Source organism: Liolophura sinensis, chromosome 6 (assembly GCF_032854445.1).
Source record: "Liolophura sinensis isolate JHLJ2023 chromosome 6, CUHK_Ljap_v2, whole genome shotgun sequence".
Classification (NCBI taxonomy): domain Eukaryota; kingdom Metazoa; phylum Mollusca; class Polyplacophora; order Chitonida; family Chitonidae; genus Liolophura; species Liolophura sinensis.
In genome coordinates, this window is record NC_088300.1 from 61,437,223 (window position 1) to 61,453,621 (window position 16,399).

The window sequence follows — 16,399 nt, forward strand, 5'->3', positions numbered from 1 at the left end:
AGAACTACCTTTGATAGCTTCAGTAAACTTTGTTACCTGCCTAGAGAAAGTCTTGGCTCTGGAGAGCTGACTGGAGGGAAGACCTCCGAAGACATGGAAATATTTTAATAGCATCAGGTATATACCAGGCTAGTGGAAGACTCAGAGTCTTGACTGCTAGAGAGCTGACTAGAGGGAGAACCTCTCAACACACGGAAATGTTTAATAGCATCAGGTATATACCAGGCTAGTGGAAGGCCCAGTCTTGGCTGCTGGAGACCTGACAGGAGGGAAGATCTCCCAACACACGGAAATGTTTTATTAGCATCAGGTACATACCTGACTAAAGGAAGACCCAGTCTTGGCTGCTGGAGACCTGACTGGAGGGAAGATCTCCCAACACACGGAAATGTTTTATTAGCATCAGGTACATACCTGACTAAAGGAAGACCCAGTCTTGGCTGCTGGAGACCTGACTGGAGGGAAGATCTCCCAACACACAGAAATGTTTTATTAGCATCAGGTACATACCTGACTAAAGGAAGACCCAATCTTGGCTGCTGGAGAGCTGACTGGAGGGAAGACCTCTTAACACACAGACATGTTTATAACAGCATCAAGTACATACCTGACTAAAGGAGGACACAGTCTTGGCTGCTAGAGAGCTGATTGGAGGGAAGATCTCCCAACACACGGAAATGTTTTATTAGCATCAGGTACATACCTGACTAAAGGAAGACCCAGTCTTGGCTGCTGGAGACCTGACTGGAGGGAAGATCTCCCAACACACAGACATGTTTTATTAGCATCAGGTACATACCTGACTAAAGGAAGACCCAATCTTGGCTGCTGGAGAGATGACTGGAGGGAAGACCTCTTAACACACAGACATGTTTGTAATAGCATCAAGTACATACCTGACTAAAGGAAGACCCAGTCTTGGCTGCTAGAGAGCTGATTGGAGGGAAGATCTCCCAACACACAGAAATGTTTTATTAGCATCAGGTACATACCTGACTAAAGGAAGACCCAGTCTTGACTGCTAGAGAGCTGACTGAAGGGAAGACCTCTCAACACACGGAAATGTTTTATTAGCATCAGGTACATACCTGACTAAAGGAAGACCCAGTCTTGGCTGCTGGAGAGATGACTGGAGGGAAGATCTCCCAACACACGGAAATGTTTTATTAGCATCAGGTACATACCTGACTAAAGGAAGACCCAGTCTTGGCTGCTGGAGAGATGATTGGAGGGAAGATCTCCCAACACACAGAAATGTTTTATTAGCATCAGGTACATACCTGACTAAAGGAAGACCCAGTCTTGACTGCTAGAGAGCTGACTGGAGGGAAGACCTCTCAACACACGGAAATGTTTTATTAGCATCAGGTACATACCTGACTAAAGGAAGACCCAGTCTTGGCTGCTGGAGAGATGACTGGAGGGAAGATCTCCCAACACACAGGAAAGTTTTATTAGCATCAGGTACATACCTGACTAAAGGAAGACCCAGTCTTGGCTGCTGGAGACCTGACAGGAGGGAAGATCTCCCAACACACAGAAATGTTTTATTAGCATCAAGTACATACCTGACTAAAGGAAGACCCAATCTTGACTGCTAGAGAGCTGACTAGGAGGGAAGACCTCTCAACACACGGAAATGTTTTATTAGCATCAGGTACATACCTGACTAAAGGAAGACCCAGTCTTGGCTGCCGGAGACCTGACTGGAGGGAAGATCTCCCAACACACAGAAATGTTTTACTAGCATCAGGTACATACCTGACTAAAGGAAGACCCAACCTTGGCTGCTGGAGAGCTGACTGGAGGGAAGACCTCTTAACACACAGAAATGTTTATAATAGCATCAAGTACATACCTGACTAAAGGAAGACCCAGTCTTGGCTGCTAGAGAGCTGATTGGAGGGAAGATCTTCCAACACACAGAAATGTTTTATTAGCATCAGGTACATACCTGACTAAAGGAAGACCCAGTCTTGGCTGCTGGAGAGCTGACAGGAGGGAAGATCTCCCAACACACAGAAATGTTTTATTAGCATCAGGTACATACCTGACTAAAGGAAGACCCAGTCTTGGCTGCTGGAGAGATGACTGGAGGGAAGACCTCTCAACACACGGAAACGTTTTATTAGCATCAGGTACATACCTGACTAAAGGAAGACCCAGTCTTGGCTGCTGGAGACCTGACTGGAGGGAAGACCTCTTAACACACAGACATGTTTATAATAGCATCAAGTACATACCTGACTAAAGGAAGACCCAGTCTTGGCTGCTGGAGACCTGACTGGAGGGAAGATCTCCCAACACACGGAAATGTTTTATTAGCATCAAGTACATACCTGACTAAAGGAAGACCCAGTCTTGGCTGCTGGAGAGATGACTGGAGAGAAGACCTCTTAACACACAGACATGTTTATAATAGCATCAAGTACATACCTGACTAAAGGAAGACCCAGTCTTGGCTGCTGGAGAGATGACTGGAGGGAAGACCTCTCAACACACAGAAATGTTTTATTAGCATCAGGTACATACCTGACTAAAGGAAGACCCAGTCTTGGCTGCTGGAGAGATGACTGGAGGGAAGACCTCTCAACACACAGAAATGTTTTATTAGCATCAGGTACATACCTGACTAAAGGAAGACCCAGTTTTGGCTGCTGGAGAGCTGACTGGAGGGAAGATCTCCCAACACACAGAAATGTTTTATTAGCATCAGGTACATACCTGACTAAAGGAAGACCCAGTCTTGGCTGCTGGAGAGATGACTGGAGGGAAGACCTCTTAACACACGGAAATGTTTTATTAGCATCAGGTACATACCTGACTAAAGGAAGACCCAGTCTTGGCTGCTGGAGAGATGACTGGAGGGAAGACCTCTCAACACAGGAAAATGTTTTAATAGCATCAGGTACATACCTGACTAGAGGAAGACCCAGTGTCCTGGCTGCTGGACAGTTGACTCAAGGGAAGACCTCCCAACACACGGAAATGTTTTAATAGCATCAGGAAACCTGTCACACCAATTTTCCTGGCATTCAACTCCCTGCACAACAAAAATCAGACAGGCTTTGAAAAGTCAAAATGCACTGGAGTATACATACTATATATACATCCATGTACTATGTACAGTGAGCTAAAAAAATGACGCTTTCTCAGGCTTAACATTTAACAATATCTTTGCACTCATGTTTTGTAAGAATGTTGCTAAAGCTGGACATGAACTCACATTACCTTGAAAACATGGCCTTTCTCAGCACTAGAATCAGAGCATCCTTCAACGTCATGCTCAGCTTTAAGAGAGGTTGGAGAGCCTGAAGCAAGCCCTCAGCTGAGCAGCAGGGGAGGTAAGTCAGGTAGTCTAGTGTCTCACGAACCTTGGGAACACAGTCCATCAGTATCTGGGGTGCAGGCTGAATTATCTTACTTAACAAATCTGAAAGGGATGTTTTACCAATGATTTGACTGAATACCAAAAATACATAACAGTCTAAATTTGCTCAGTAAATATGAAGAATAATACCTTCAAAATATGCTTGAATAAACACATTATAAACATGCAAAAAGGTTGAAGAATTACAGTGTATGAATAACATGACTTTTCTTCAATCAAATATCATGTAATATGAGGTTTTTGAGGTAAATTAACATTTAATTAAAACAAAACAATGACATCCAAATATGCCTTCACTTTGCTGTTTAATAGAAGGGTTCTCTTAAAACCTATCTTAGAGATTGTTAGACTATATGCTCACTAAAAAAGCTGATGCCAAAAATTATATATATAAATTATGTGACGCACAACACCAGTGACGAACATTACCTGTATTAGAAATCACTACCAGGTTTTTCCAATACTTTTTCATTTGATATGTAAAGAAAATTTCACTTTACCCAGGTAGTGTGTGACTGGTGATTTAGCCTTTGTGATTATCTGGTTAAAAATCCGATCCAAAATTTCACTCCTCACCAGTCCGTGGACCTAAAGAGCATTAAGGAAAGATTTTTCCATAAAAGTAAGATCATGGTTTTCAAAATATACTCTCATATTCTTAACTTTTTGACAGAATTTATGAAGAAAAGAAAAAAAAATTCCTGTTAAAAGAAGTATTTAAAAATTTCTTGCATCACCAGATGATTGAACTTTCGCACAAATCTAAGACGGTGCTTTTGTACAGAACATTTTCTAAGTAAGTCAGATACAGGTTGTCGTGAACAAAATATACACTCACCCTAAAGGTATTTTGCAATACCTTCGCCCCCAGCTGACAGGCGGAGTGGGCAGGCCCTGTGGCAGGCAGGGCGGAGCTCTCAACACGACCGAATGCTGCCTTAGGCCCAAAAGAGTCCATGAGGAGAAAACCTAGCTGGACCAGGCCCTGTGTCACATAGTCCCAACCATACTTACTGCAAGACACAGAAGACATAATCTTAAACTGACCAAGTCTCAAATTTTATAGTCCATTTTGTTTCATTTGAAGGCAACTGTCACACTTATACATTAGGACATGAAGAGAGAGCACATCAGCTGATGTTATCACAATATACAGGTCAAACTATAACACATTTCAATGAAAATCTCTGGCCCCAGGACCATAGTGCTATCTTTGATTAATGTCAGACCTAGTTTTAACTTGCGGTATTATTCCTTTATTTAGATGTGAATTTACATATTACCTCTTAGTATAAAAAAAATTCCTACAAAGGTAAGTCACAGTTTTAGTACAGTTGAGCGTTTTGAAGGTAGGGATATACGTGACAAGACTTAGGCAACTTCATGATCCCAAGGCCTGGGGTCGATTCCACACAGACAGTTCTGACTTACATGTATGTCAAAATTTAAAATAACATAACAATGATGAGGCAGTCAAAAGTTTTAATTTACAAAGCCCGTAAATTAACTCTAAAATTGCATGTCTAGTTTTTCACTTCAGTCAAAGCTGGCTTTGTGGATTAGCTAAACATGTGGGTGTAATGGTCATTTTGTGTCAGGTTAAATACCTGTTCTGAACAGTCTCTATCACCAGGTCCTGGACATCACAGCTTTCTGTCACCACATCTCGCACCCACTTGGACTGCTTCTGTCTCTCCACATTTTTGAAACTTTTTAATATTGTAGCTTTGAGAAAATCAAATACCTGCATGTATTGAAAAGAAAAAATAGCACAACTTTAACAATGGTAGATGTCACTCAATAATCAACAGCTGTTAAAATGGATTTGATTCATTAACAACAACAAAATCGTAATGGTCACTTTATTCATGAATAAGGATGTGATACATCAACATGGTAATGAATAAATTTTATGGATGATAAAATAAGCAATTTATACTGTGGATCCTGTAAAAACCATAATGACAAAAAATTTCTCTAATCAAAACTATTCCCCATTTCACACCATTCTCTGAGTGACACACTAAACTTTCACACAAGATAGTGTTAAAAAAATTTATGAAATGGTACTGGTATATAATGGAAAGTTATGCAAAAAAATCACCCTTGACGGTACTTGAAAGCTATTTTTACACACCAAGAAGAAGCGGAGAAACTTTTTGTACTTTTACATGTATATGTCAATACACATTCTAAACTGAATTTTTTAGAAATAAAAACCAAAAGTTCCATGTATTTTTTAACCACTCAAAATGCTTTCACCCAATTTACCTGATCTTCAAATATGTGTATTGTAGCCACTGATAAAGCTAAGGCCAGGATAAATGGTGCCAGGACTTTGGTTGGACAACTTTGTTGACAACTCTGAAGAAGAATTTATACACCATTTAAGAAACAAAAAAAACATAAAATTGAAAAATAATTTCAATTTTTATCGGCGGCAGTTCACAAAAAAATTCATCTGTTGCAGCGACAGGTAGACTCAATAAGTTTACAATCATGTAGAAGTCAATACCCATGCATGTCTGTGTTTGTGAAGTCTGCAGATTTACTTGGCGTCCTCATAATCAAATGCTGTTGCAAAACTTCGTCATGTTCAGCCCAAACAAGTGAAAACTGTTAGGCGGTCATCTAGTGGACAAGGCCTTCGTCAATGAACCTATCGTATTTACGCTTTCAATTCCGAGACCAAACATACCTTCAACGTTGAAGAACACACAAAAATGATGAGCAAAAATGCTTTCCCTAACACTTTTTTGCAAGGGTCCACATCTATGACAAAATAAACAACACCAGTCAGCCTGAAGTAGAGAACAGGCAATGCAGAGCAGTGAATCAATCAAAAACTGAGGTGTCATGCATGGTCTCTGACCACTGCATTTGTAGCTGGTCATATAAATGAAATCTTCTTGAGTACAGCGTGAAACACCGGCCAAATAAATAAATAAATAAATAATAAAATGTGAAGATAATATTTATTGTCCTGGCATCTTCCTACTGCCTAAAAGTGTACATTTTTTCTTGCTCCTGGTGTATAAAGGGGAGCAGCTCAAGACACGCATATAAATCTAAACGCATACAGATTTACTGATTTCCCTCGGTTGTTTCCCTTGACTGGGAAGCATATGCCTACACAAGTACAGACCGAACTCCCGCAAGTAAGTTTTGTTTAGATGACCTACGGTGCAGAAGTCATGCTCACAACAGAATATTAAAAAAAGAGGGAAATGCTACTGAAACCAAACACTTTGTAACATGGTCCACAGATATTGCTTCGCCAAGGTGGCGATGTTGATGGAAAATAATTTCGCCAAACTGAAATTATGTGCTTGGAAAATGTGACAACGCATGGCGATCAGTAGCGCTAGCACAGATTACAGACTTTCTAAAAGTCTGACTGATGGGGACAGGTAGATACCACTAGATGACGGATAAAAAAAAAAAAAATCTACCTCTCTCTGTGACAGGCAGTTCAAAAAAAAACATTTCTACCCCTGTGTTCCAGTTTTGTGAATGTAGCAATTCAGGGTTGTTAATCTGGAAGCTGATATGTGAGCATGGTCAACCGATCTCAAGAGCTATATGCCACTGCAATATTGTATGGATTGAATACAATCAGGATCAGTCCACTACCATTCTATAGGCAAACAACATGCTTGCTAATGGCCTGCTGCTGGAATGCCTGTGGAGAACTAGTGGACATGCTGGATCCCACAAATAATTCTAATATATTTAGGTATGACTGAAGGATGACATTTACAATACCAAACAATCGGTATTACAAGTGAAGTGAGCCAAGACTAATTCTAGGGGTTGGAAAATTAATAGAGTAAGCTTTCTTCAAATGGATTCATCACCAATGACCTCTCTAATGCCTCTCTAACTCTTGAGGTAAATCAAATGGGTAGGGCAACTAACGCATTTTGAAAAGCGGAGATAGTGGACTTGAGTTGAATGGGGCGATACAAATAACCAAAAAGAAGACATCAAGTGGATGTATTAAACAATATATAGGTGAAATCTTTCAGTTGTTTTGTTCTTCACAAGTTAATTTTAAGTTCACAGTTGTTGTTTCTGTAACAAAGGCCCCAGCAGTATTTATTAATTTCAATCGAGTTTTACGCCACATTCAAGAATATTGCTCTTATATGACAGCGGCCAGCTTCATGGTTGGAGGAAACCAGGCAAAACTTTGTGGCAACACAACTATCCGCATGTTGCTGGACGACCTTCCCATATACGATCAGAGAGGCAGCCAGCATAACCTGGACTAGAACTCTCCACTCCCCTTTGTCACCGTGGCGCCTCTGCACGCTAACCCCAGCAGTATTCAAATTCAGCAGTGTGTGTGTCTCCTCACTTTTAGGTACTTGACAAACTCTCTTCCCAAGTCCTGATCCTGTTTAATGGCATACATGATGTGAATGATAATGGTGCCCTCAGTGTGGCGTAGTGTATCAGGACTGAAGTTAGTCTCCATCAGGTCATCTTCACTGGAAAGCAGAGGGAAGAAGAGTTTATTAATGTTTTTTTGTTCAAGTTTCATTGCAGTTAGCTGAGTAATTTTGGAAATATAGTCAGTGGTTTAACTTAACTTTTTAGGGTGCTTGCTCTAAGGCAAGCTGACGATGAAAACTGCTTGCTCGCACTCATTTTCACTTGCCAAGCCATGATGCAACCATATGTTTTACAATTTATTGCAAACATTAATATGAAAATTGAATTAAAAACAACACCTGTTACAATCCACGTTCATGCATTTTATTCTATATGTTACTGCAGTGAAGTGATTAAAATAAAAATAACGTGACCATGTTGTGTTGTGTTGTGCCATTCATGCCTGTAACTTTTTGATGTATTGAATTATTAACATTACACTGTAGTCGCGTTCAAAGTGCGGGATTCCAACAAATGTACATTTTTTAAAACGTGTACTGGTACCAAACATATTTACTGAAAGAAGATTAAAAACAATTTGTCAGATGTAATTATTTTCTTTAATTATCACCCAGAATCAGCTTAAGTTCACACGTCCATGGATATTCTTCTTTCCAAGCCTCAACCAAACTGTCTCGACCGTTTAGCACTATAATACAGTTCATTTCTATTTCATGATTACAAAGATGTAGAAGGGCTACTGGGATTTGTTTTTGACCGGTAGTTAGTCAAAAAATGCTCCAATGAATCTTCTCCGTTGCCACGATGGCAAGGTAACCAACATGGTGACCAGCCTTCAATGAGCCTTCTTGGTGATGTGCGGAGAATGCTAGGCTTAAACACACTGCTGATTTTATAGCATGAAAACATCCATGTATGGGAGAGTATACGCTGTGAACTAGGCAAAAGCATCATTCTGATTTCATCCACCAGTCTAAAAGCTGTGCATGGCTGAAGTGATATTTGCAATTTTACATAAATATTTTACCAGTGCAGTTGAAAGATTCAAGTAAGCGAAGGATTGTCAACATGGGCAATTCAGAACATAGATTGCTTTTTTGATCACACACGTCATTTGCACTGGCGGGCAACCAAAAAAACATGATTTATGAACCACATGCCGATTTCACTTGCATTTGCCACACGAGCAAGTGTTAAGTTACACCACTGATAGTCTTGAATGTCAACAGTCAAATGTTAATTTAACTTCATTTATACATGTAGACCAAATCACGAAATCAAAATATACCACGTTACAAACTTGGAAATGTGGGCAGAACAAGGACAATGTCCTGTATCAAATAATATGTTTATGGCCAACTGATTGGTACAGGGCAGCCTGTACTGCCATGTAAGTAATATTGTCAGTTTTTTTAAGAATGTGAATAAGCTAAACCAGCATTTCGGAAGTCTCCACAGTTTAAGTGGAGACACAAAGGGGGCTCTCACAAACTAATGTGGCTAAAGAACGTGATTTTACAGTAACTGGTAATGGCACCTTTGAACAGACAAACCCAACTATGTATACTCAGTGTAGTAACTATCGTAAAATCACTGCTTTTACCTACGTTAGATTGCGAAAGTGCCCGACCTTGTGTCATCTCCAAATGCATGAACTTGTGAGTCTCCTGAAATACCAGTTGGGATTACTGCTGGAAAATTTGCCATAATGTCCTGTGCCAACTTCAGAATCATTACACAGACATTTGAAAAAAAAAACATAATGTTGACTAACCTATTAGCTTGGTCTTGAGACTGAATGGCCTTGTCCTGATCAACAAAGAAACCTGTGACACCTTCCAGTACCAGACTCTTGTGACCCTGACAGGGGAGACAACTCAAAATATATTTCACCCACTACTCAAGAATATTTTACGTATACCATGGCCGCCTGCACTATCTGCTTCAGGTGATGATCATTACCGCAGAGATTACGAAGAAAAATCCACATAAAGATTCGGAGTTTCAATTACCCAAGTTGACTGTGGTTGGTTTCCTCCAGCCATAACCCTGAACATGTACGTGATATATTATTCAGCACAGAAAAACACAAATCAAACAAATACTGATCCTAAATCATACCAAACTATATCTATATGTGTTCAGCTGAATTTTCCCCCTTGTTTAACAATAGTGATTACATCACATTTTCAGCTGCAGACTGATGGAACATATTTCGGGAGTGACATTAATTGTAATAAACATTAATAATTACTGTATTTCACCTGAAGTTTAGCATTTTTCAAGTTACACATTCTGCTTGATTCACTCATCTTAAAAAGAGGATTTTTTTTGGACGTTTCATTAATTTCTCATAAAAAAACTTACGTGTTCACATCAAGTGTGCCATTTAAAGGCCTTCATGTGCTTCTGAAAGTTTGTTTTTATATACTGAACATAATGAAGGGAAATACATCAGTTCAAGAACCAACCTTGTTGGCCAAAAGAAGCAGTTGGTAGACAAGGGCAGGTAAATCTTGGATATCAAGGTCTGTGAAAGCTCTCATTATTTTTTCGATGACAAATTTGAGTTCATCGGATGTTAAAGGCACATCTTTAAACATTGCAGCCAAGTGTACCACACTTTCACTACTCCATCTACAAAAAATCACAAAACATGATTGATCAGAATTAGAAATGTCAAAATGCTCAGACAACTTCACCATGGTATAAAATGAAAAGTTTTTCATGGTAAACTTGTAGAGGAGTTACAACAAGTGGGTATTTACATTCAATGCACTGGTTCATTTTGAAAAGTTCTGGAAAAAAGGTAAAGCTAAGTACTTTTTGCTTTTCAAAATCTCGAAAAATTAAGACACTAAGTAGACAGAAAAAGCCTAATTGTGTACACAGGGAAGATATTACAGTAAAGATGGCGTTGGTTACATACTTTCCCCCGCAGAGACTGTTGATGATGTGACTTTTGTACTCCTCTCCTTTCATTGTTGCATTTCCATACCTTACTCGTTCCTGGGAAGAGAGAGCTGCCAGGATCTTGGGGAATAACTCTAGAGCTCTGAACTCAAGAGTAAAAAACATGTACTAAATCATGTGCAAAAACATGTGATGTCTGGAGACAGGTACCAGCACACATAATGTTACGGTTACACTTTCATTAGATAGAAAGATATTGTTAGTCTCACAATGGTGTACAGTTGTACGTTCATTTTATAGTAAAGATAACTTTTAGGATAAGTAACAAAGACATACGCAAAAAAATTAAAACAATATTCAAGAGTGAGATTATAAAATTCTATACATCCTTATCCAGATATTTTAAAAGAAGGAAAAGAATTAAATTCAAAGGAAAGCCAACAAATGAAATAGCTACACACAAGTTGGAAACAGATTTAAATGGCCACAATCACTGATTTCTAATGTGCTAGGTAACTTTATACATCAACTTTTAATCTGGAATCCTTTTCTGGCCATGGCATATACACCAGATTAGGGTAACTGAAAACATGAATCACTCGCACCCTACCTCTCGTTTAGTTGTTTGAAACAGAGTGATGGCATGGCAGTGCTTTTGATTTCCTCTATGTGCAATTACTTTAAACTGTTGTATATCAGTTACATATCATCAATAAAATAAAAAGGTATACTTTTTAAATTCTGGGTCGGATATTCTATTGATACATACATGTATATACATTTGGCCTAGTGTCTTTTGTTTTAAAGATGAAGTTAATAATAAAGTGACAATAGAGACATAAATAAACGCGATCAGCCCCCAGCTGTGCAGTAATCCACAGTGAAGATCTGGCTGCTGGCCCTTGCCACATGGGGTAAACTTCCCAGGCATGGACTGAGAGAAGGGTGATTATACACTGACTCATTAAAACGTTGTTTGTTGTGTATAACAAGCCATTGTTCTCAAGGTTGGGTTGGTTGGTTGTCAAAAAAAATTTTTTTTTTTAACTTGTGAAATATGATCTAAAATTTCCCCCATTGGTTACTTCTGCACAGCCTGAATTTGAGAAGGCATGACACAGGAGACACCCCACTCACCATTACACTTTATGAAGGTTTAAGTTGTTAATCTGCACCAGGTTAACTGTGGGGTCAACTACAGTGCTTGTTGGTGAGGCTTACAGATTTCACAACCAGTCACACCATTGTGTTTACTCACAAATTAAAGTGTATAAAGTATCAAGTAACCTTTGTAACAAACCTGTACATTCCACAAATGTTCGTGATAAACATGCTACCTGACGTATTACTTCTCAGGTCAAAGGGCTAAATTTGCGGATTAGGACTACACTTGCTGGCGTCAATTATATGGGCGAATGCTTAATTGTTCAGGTTACGTGGAGGTCGCACGATGAAAGCTTTATCTGGGGAACGGTGTTGTCCCTTCACAGCCCCGAAAACAAATTTAACAACGTATTTCAGCAATATAGGTCTTATCATTCGTAAAATAGCAATTGAGTTTGCCACGTCTCACGCACGTACTATTTCATTACAATCGAAACTCGCCTCCCATTTCAGAAGAATTCCATTTTCCTGCCTTGTCACATCGGGTACCTTCAGCTCAACACAGAAAACCCATTTCAATAAAGGTTCAGAAACTAGATATACCGTGAGTTCTAACCTCGCTCTCGCATTGATGTGACAGCTGATTGCCATGCACTGGACTGAGAACTTTGAGTCAGGTGCGTGTAAATGTCTACAGGTAACTCACAGCTTACTGATTTCAACACTGGCCAATTAGATGCACTTATTTTCATTAACCCTCCCCTTTGAACATGAAATCTCCCGCCGAATCTAGACTAGCTGACGGAGGTCCATTAATTTACATACAGTCACGTGCCCAGTGAAATGCATGTACTGTAATTTTCATGAGACTGCTCTTGACTTTGATACTAAACCATTTAAGTCATGTATTTCATTGGTTTACACAACACACGTAACCCATTGACAGTGAGTAAAATTAAAAACAATTGCCAAAAAATCAGGTGGTCAGATCTGCTCTCTGCTGTCATTACAGGTCTCTCGAACAATGTTGAAACTTGTTGAAAGACTATACCTAGAGCTGTATGAAAGGAGAGGATTAGCTATGACATCAATACAACTCAGCCATTTATATCTGAATACTCAATAGGTTGTACATGTAGCTTGGCACCTGCTTCCCGCCAAATTTCCACGTAATGACATTGTTAGCTGGAAATGTGTGATCACAAGTTCTGATGAAAGTAAATTGCCTTAAAAGGGCACACCTGTAAAGCTGAACCTAACTAAGGTAAGTCGGAGCAGTGAAGTATTGTATTTATATTTGTAAATTAGTGTTTAAAACGCATGTGGGCACTTATATACTTCAGACAAGACACACATTCATCACTCGGCACACCATACGTGATATGTGCATTCTGACAGTAGCTGTGTAGTGATTCTACTAGACCTAACGGTTCCATGTACCGTGAAGCGTCAGAATGTTTACTGGTCTTTTCACAGGTAAGTACAATCTTGTGAACAAACTCTTCAGACCCCCACTGCCCCCCGGCTGTGTCCAATTACCAATAATCACACCTAGACCCAAGGAATCACCAGATACACTTTTTAAAATAATCGGCTAAACTCTATGTGATATACGGTAATATTCAGTTGAAACTGAGCAACATACTTGCCACCTTTCATAGTTCCATTTTTCACAGAATCCACAAACTTTGAAGCCAGCTGAGCCAAGCTAAATGCAGTAAAACTATCAGTCTAGAAATGCAAAAAAGAAATTATACATAATAAAGTCAGTACAGTCGGAAATGCCTTGAAAAAAATAATAATGATTAACTGATCAGAAAAAGTTATCAGGAATACTGTACAGCAAAGCCTTGTTAAATTATCTGGAGAAGGCCTGTTTGGCAGTGCAAGAAGCTTTCCTATCATGTATAAATATGGGGGCTCAACAAAAGCCTTCAAACATTCTGATTTAAATCTATTTCAAAAAAGTCCCATAATCTTGCCAAGTAAACACTTTAAACTTGGTATAGCAGAAAACAATATCAAATTTTCTTTTCACCACATATTGGATGTCACAAAACTCTAATCAGCTTCTTTCCAGACACATGCATAGGCAAAAAAGCTTGTTAATGCAGTAAGATGTGACGACTGGAATAATGTACGTACCTCCAGCATCAACAGCCCAACCAGCCTGGAGGCAGTTTTAGTGTCTAGGTCATTCTTCTGCAAGATGTCAATACAGTGGAAAAAAATGTGAAGCCTGCGATCCAGCGAGGCACGGTCGCCACCAGGTGAGCCTGTCAGGGTTTAAGAGGTAGATAGCTGAGTAATCATTGGCAAACTAATAACATTCAAAGAGAATTAATCAATTCTACAAAGTGGTCATAGGCTAAGTTGATTGTTAACTACCATGTCTACGCATGTAAAATTCATACGTTGTCACCATGGTAGTTACAATCAACTCAGCTTACAACTTCTTTCTGGAATGTACCCTAATGAATTAGACATTCATGCGTGATAATGATACCACGTCTAACAAACGTTCTTTCTCAGAACGCTCCTATCTGCACTTAGAACCTCTGTAGTGTTTAATACCGGACATTTTCTCCATCAGCAGTCTCAAGTTGTGGGGATTACAGTTTTGATGGTCCAAAATCTGCTTCTTTTCTGCTGAAATCTGTCATTTTGGAAGAAAACATAGCAAACATAGCTGCCTGTTCAAAATTTTGCCGGGTTTTCGATTTAAAATGACACATAATTTAAAAATGTCAGGTAGAAAACGCTATCGAAATGTGGATATAAAAATATCCAATTCTCTGTTAGATGCCGTATTGCTCATAGCATACAGTGTCTAATTCATTAGGCTATGTGGAATGTTGACGCCTGAGACAATAGTAGATACACCTAATTGTAGTACTAAATATAAAAGATTGAATCATAAAATTGATTTGCTTCTCACCGTTAAAAATAGCCCTCAGCAATGCTAAAGGGTCATCTCTGCCTCTTAAAAGCCGTTCATCTATCAACTCATCAAACTGCCAACAGAAGAGGAAAAAATTCTAGCTTAAGCCATGGGCGTGTTAATGAACATCTTTGACGTTCCCTTTACCAGAACCGTGTATGAATATTCTTAAGACTAAGTACAATTTACAAGGAGCCTCTCACCAATTCAATCGCTGTGAGTTCAAGTCCAGCTCATGCTGGCTTCCCCTCCAGTCATACGTGGGAAGGTCTTGCAGCAACTTGATCGTGGGATTCCCCTTGGCTCTGTTCTGCTTGCTCCCACCATAATGCTGATTGCCATAGTATACATGTAAGTGAAATGTTCTTGAGTACGGCATAAAATATCAATCACATAGTATTTTAATACATCTAGCTAACAAGAGTTTTATAAATACCAAGACAGACATAAAAACAAAGGCTCACACTAATCACACTACAAAAAAAAATTTTTTTCAGACAGGCTTGAAAAAAGTTGAAATCAGTCACCACAACAGATATATTGATTTTATGACGATAAGCACTGATAGATGACGGAACGCAAAATGTACCATAGCTGCAGAATGTTTCAGAACTAATTAAGATTGCATCATGGTGTTCAACACAGACCAACAAACTAAATGATAGACAAGCCAATATGAAGGAGGAAACAGAAAGAGCACATACTATCAATTAAAACGATCAAAGCATTTTACATATGTACCACCTCAAATAACACCATATATATCCATTCCTGCACTTAGGCAGTTCCTGACACCATGGATAAAGATTATGAGTGACACGGGCTCTGCAGGTTAAGGGAAAAATATTTGCCAAAGTATTATTATTACTTCCTGATTACAATAAAATTAGACACCCTTTTTAATAACCCATCAAAATCCATGACAGCTGGAGTTGCTAAATCTGTAAGGTTGTCTCTAAAACAATATGATAACCTTACAAACCTTGAGTGTACAAAAGTATTTGTCTAAGTGTGCATCACTACATACAATAAACATATAGTGGAACATTTGTTAACATAAATCTGGTTTATGAAAACAGTGCTAACTTGTTTTGGATAAAGCCATTTTCAATTGCCCAGCAAATTACCCATGTATCTTGTATCTTTCCTTTTATCCATCATACCAGTAATGCTGACTAGGGCAAAATAAAGAGCTACATGTAACCTACATGTAATTCTTCAACATTTCCACTCTTTGCAGGGTCTTTATTCAAGCATATTCTGAAGGCATTATTCTGTATAGAGTGATAAAAATTACATTTTTTGTGAAGCCTTGAACTGAAGTTGGCTAATCCAACCGATGTAGTTTTGTCTCCAAACTAAAATAAAAAATATGCATGAATTGACCTGAAGGTTGCTCTTTTATATGCGAAAAGGTTGAGAAATTGGGGTATCGCTGTTGTGTACTATACCTCACTGTTCTCTATGCTGTCTAATTTCTCTTTAAGGTTTTCCCATTGCTCTGTCTGAGCTAACTTCAAAATGGTGGTGTCCATCTTGTATGCAATTCATTCAATCTCACAATGCTCCTGACCTAAACAAGAAAAGATGAAGAACATTCATAAGTATAGATAAATAACTTTTCAACAAAATTTTTTAAAGTAACATGCAAA

The 16,399-nt window shown here is 38.9% G+C and overlaps 1 protein-coding gene across 1 annotated transcript in view; it reads right to left on the bottom strand.

Moving 5' to 3' along the window:
• Positions 1-16,399, bottom strand: part of LOC135468005 (Fanconi anemia group I protein-like) — a 40,653-nt gene that overhangs the window by 21,113 nt on the left and 3,141 nt on the right. Inside the window, exons 2-15 of the mRNA XM_064746000.1 lie at positions 16,199-16,320; positions 14,745-14,820; positions 13,952-14,082; positions 13,452-13,537; positions 10,719-10,844; positions 10,261-10,426; positions 9,564-9,649; positions 7,752-7,884; positions 5,663-5,755; positions 4,999-5,135; positions 4,230-4,404; positions 3,892-3,979; positions 3,232-3,433; positions 2,917-3,043 (exon numbers count right to left, since the gene is read on the bottom strand). Coding sequence (XP_064602070.1) covers positions 2,917-3,043; positions 3,232-3,433; positions 3,892-3,979; positions 4,230-4,404; positions 4,999-5,135; positions 5,663-5,755; positions 7,752-7,884; positions 9,564-9,649; positions 10,261-10,426; positions 10,719-10,844; positions 13,452-13,537; positions 13,952-14,082; positions 14,745-14,820; positions 16,199-16,282 — 1,710 coding nt within the window. The 5' untranslated portion in view covers positions 16,283-16,320. The remainder of the gene's footprint in view (positions 1-2,916; positions 3,044-3,231; positions 3,434-3,891; positions 3,980-4,229; positions 4,405-4,998; positions 5,136-5,662; positions 5,756-7,751; positions 7,885-9,563; positions 9,650-10,260; positions 10,427-10,718; positions 10,845-13,451; positions 13,538-13,951; positions 14,083-14,744; positions 14,821-16,198; positions 16,321-16,399) is intronic.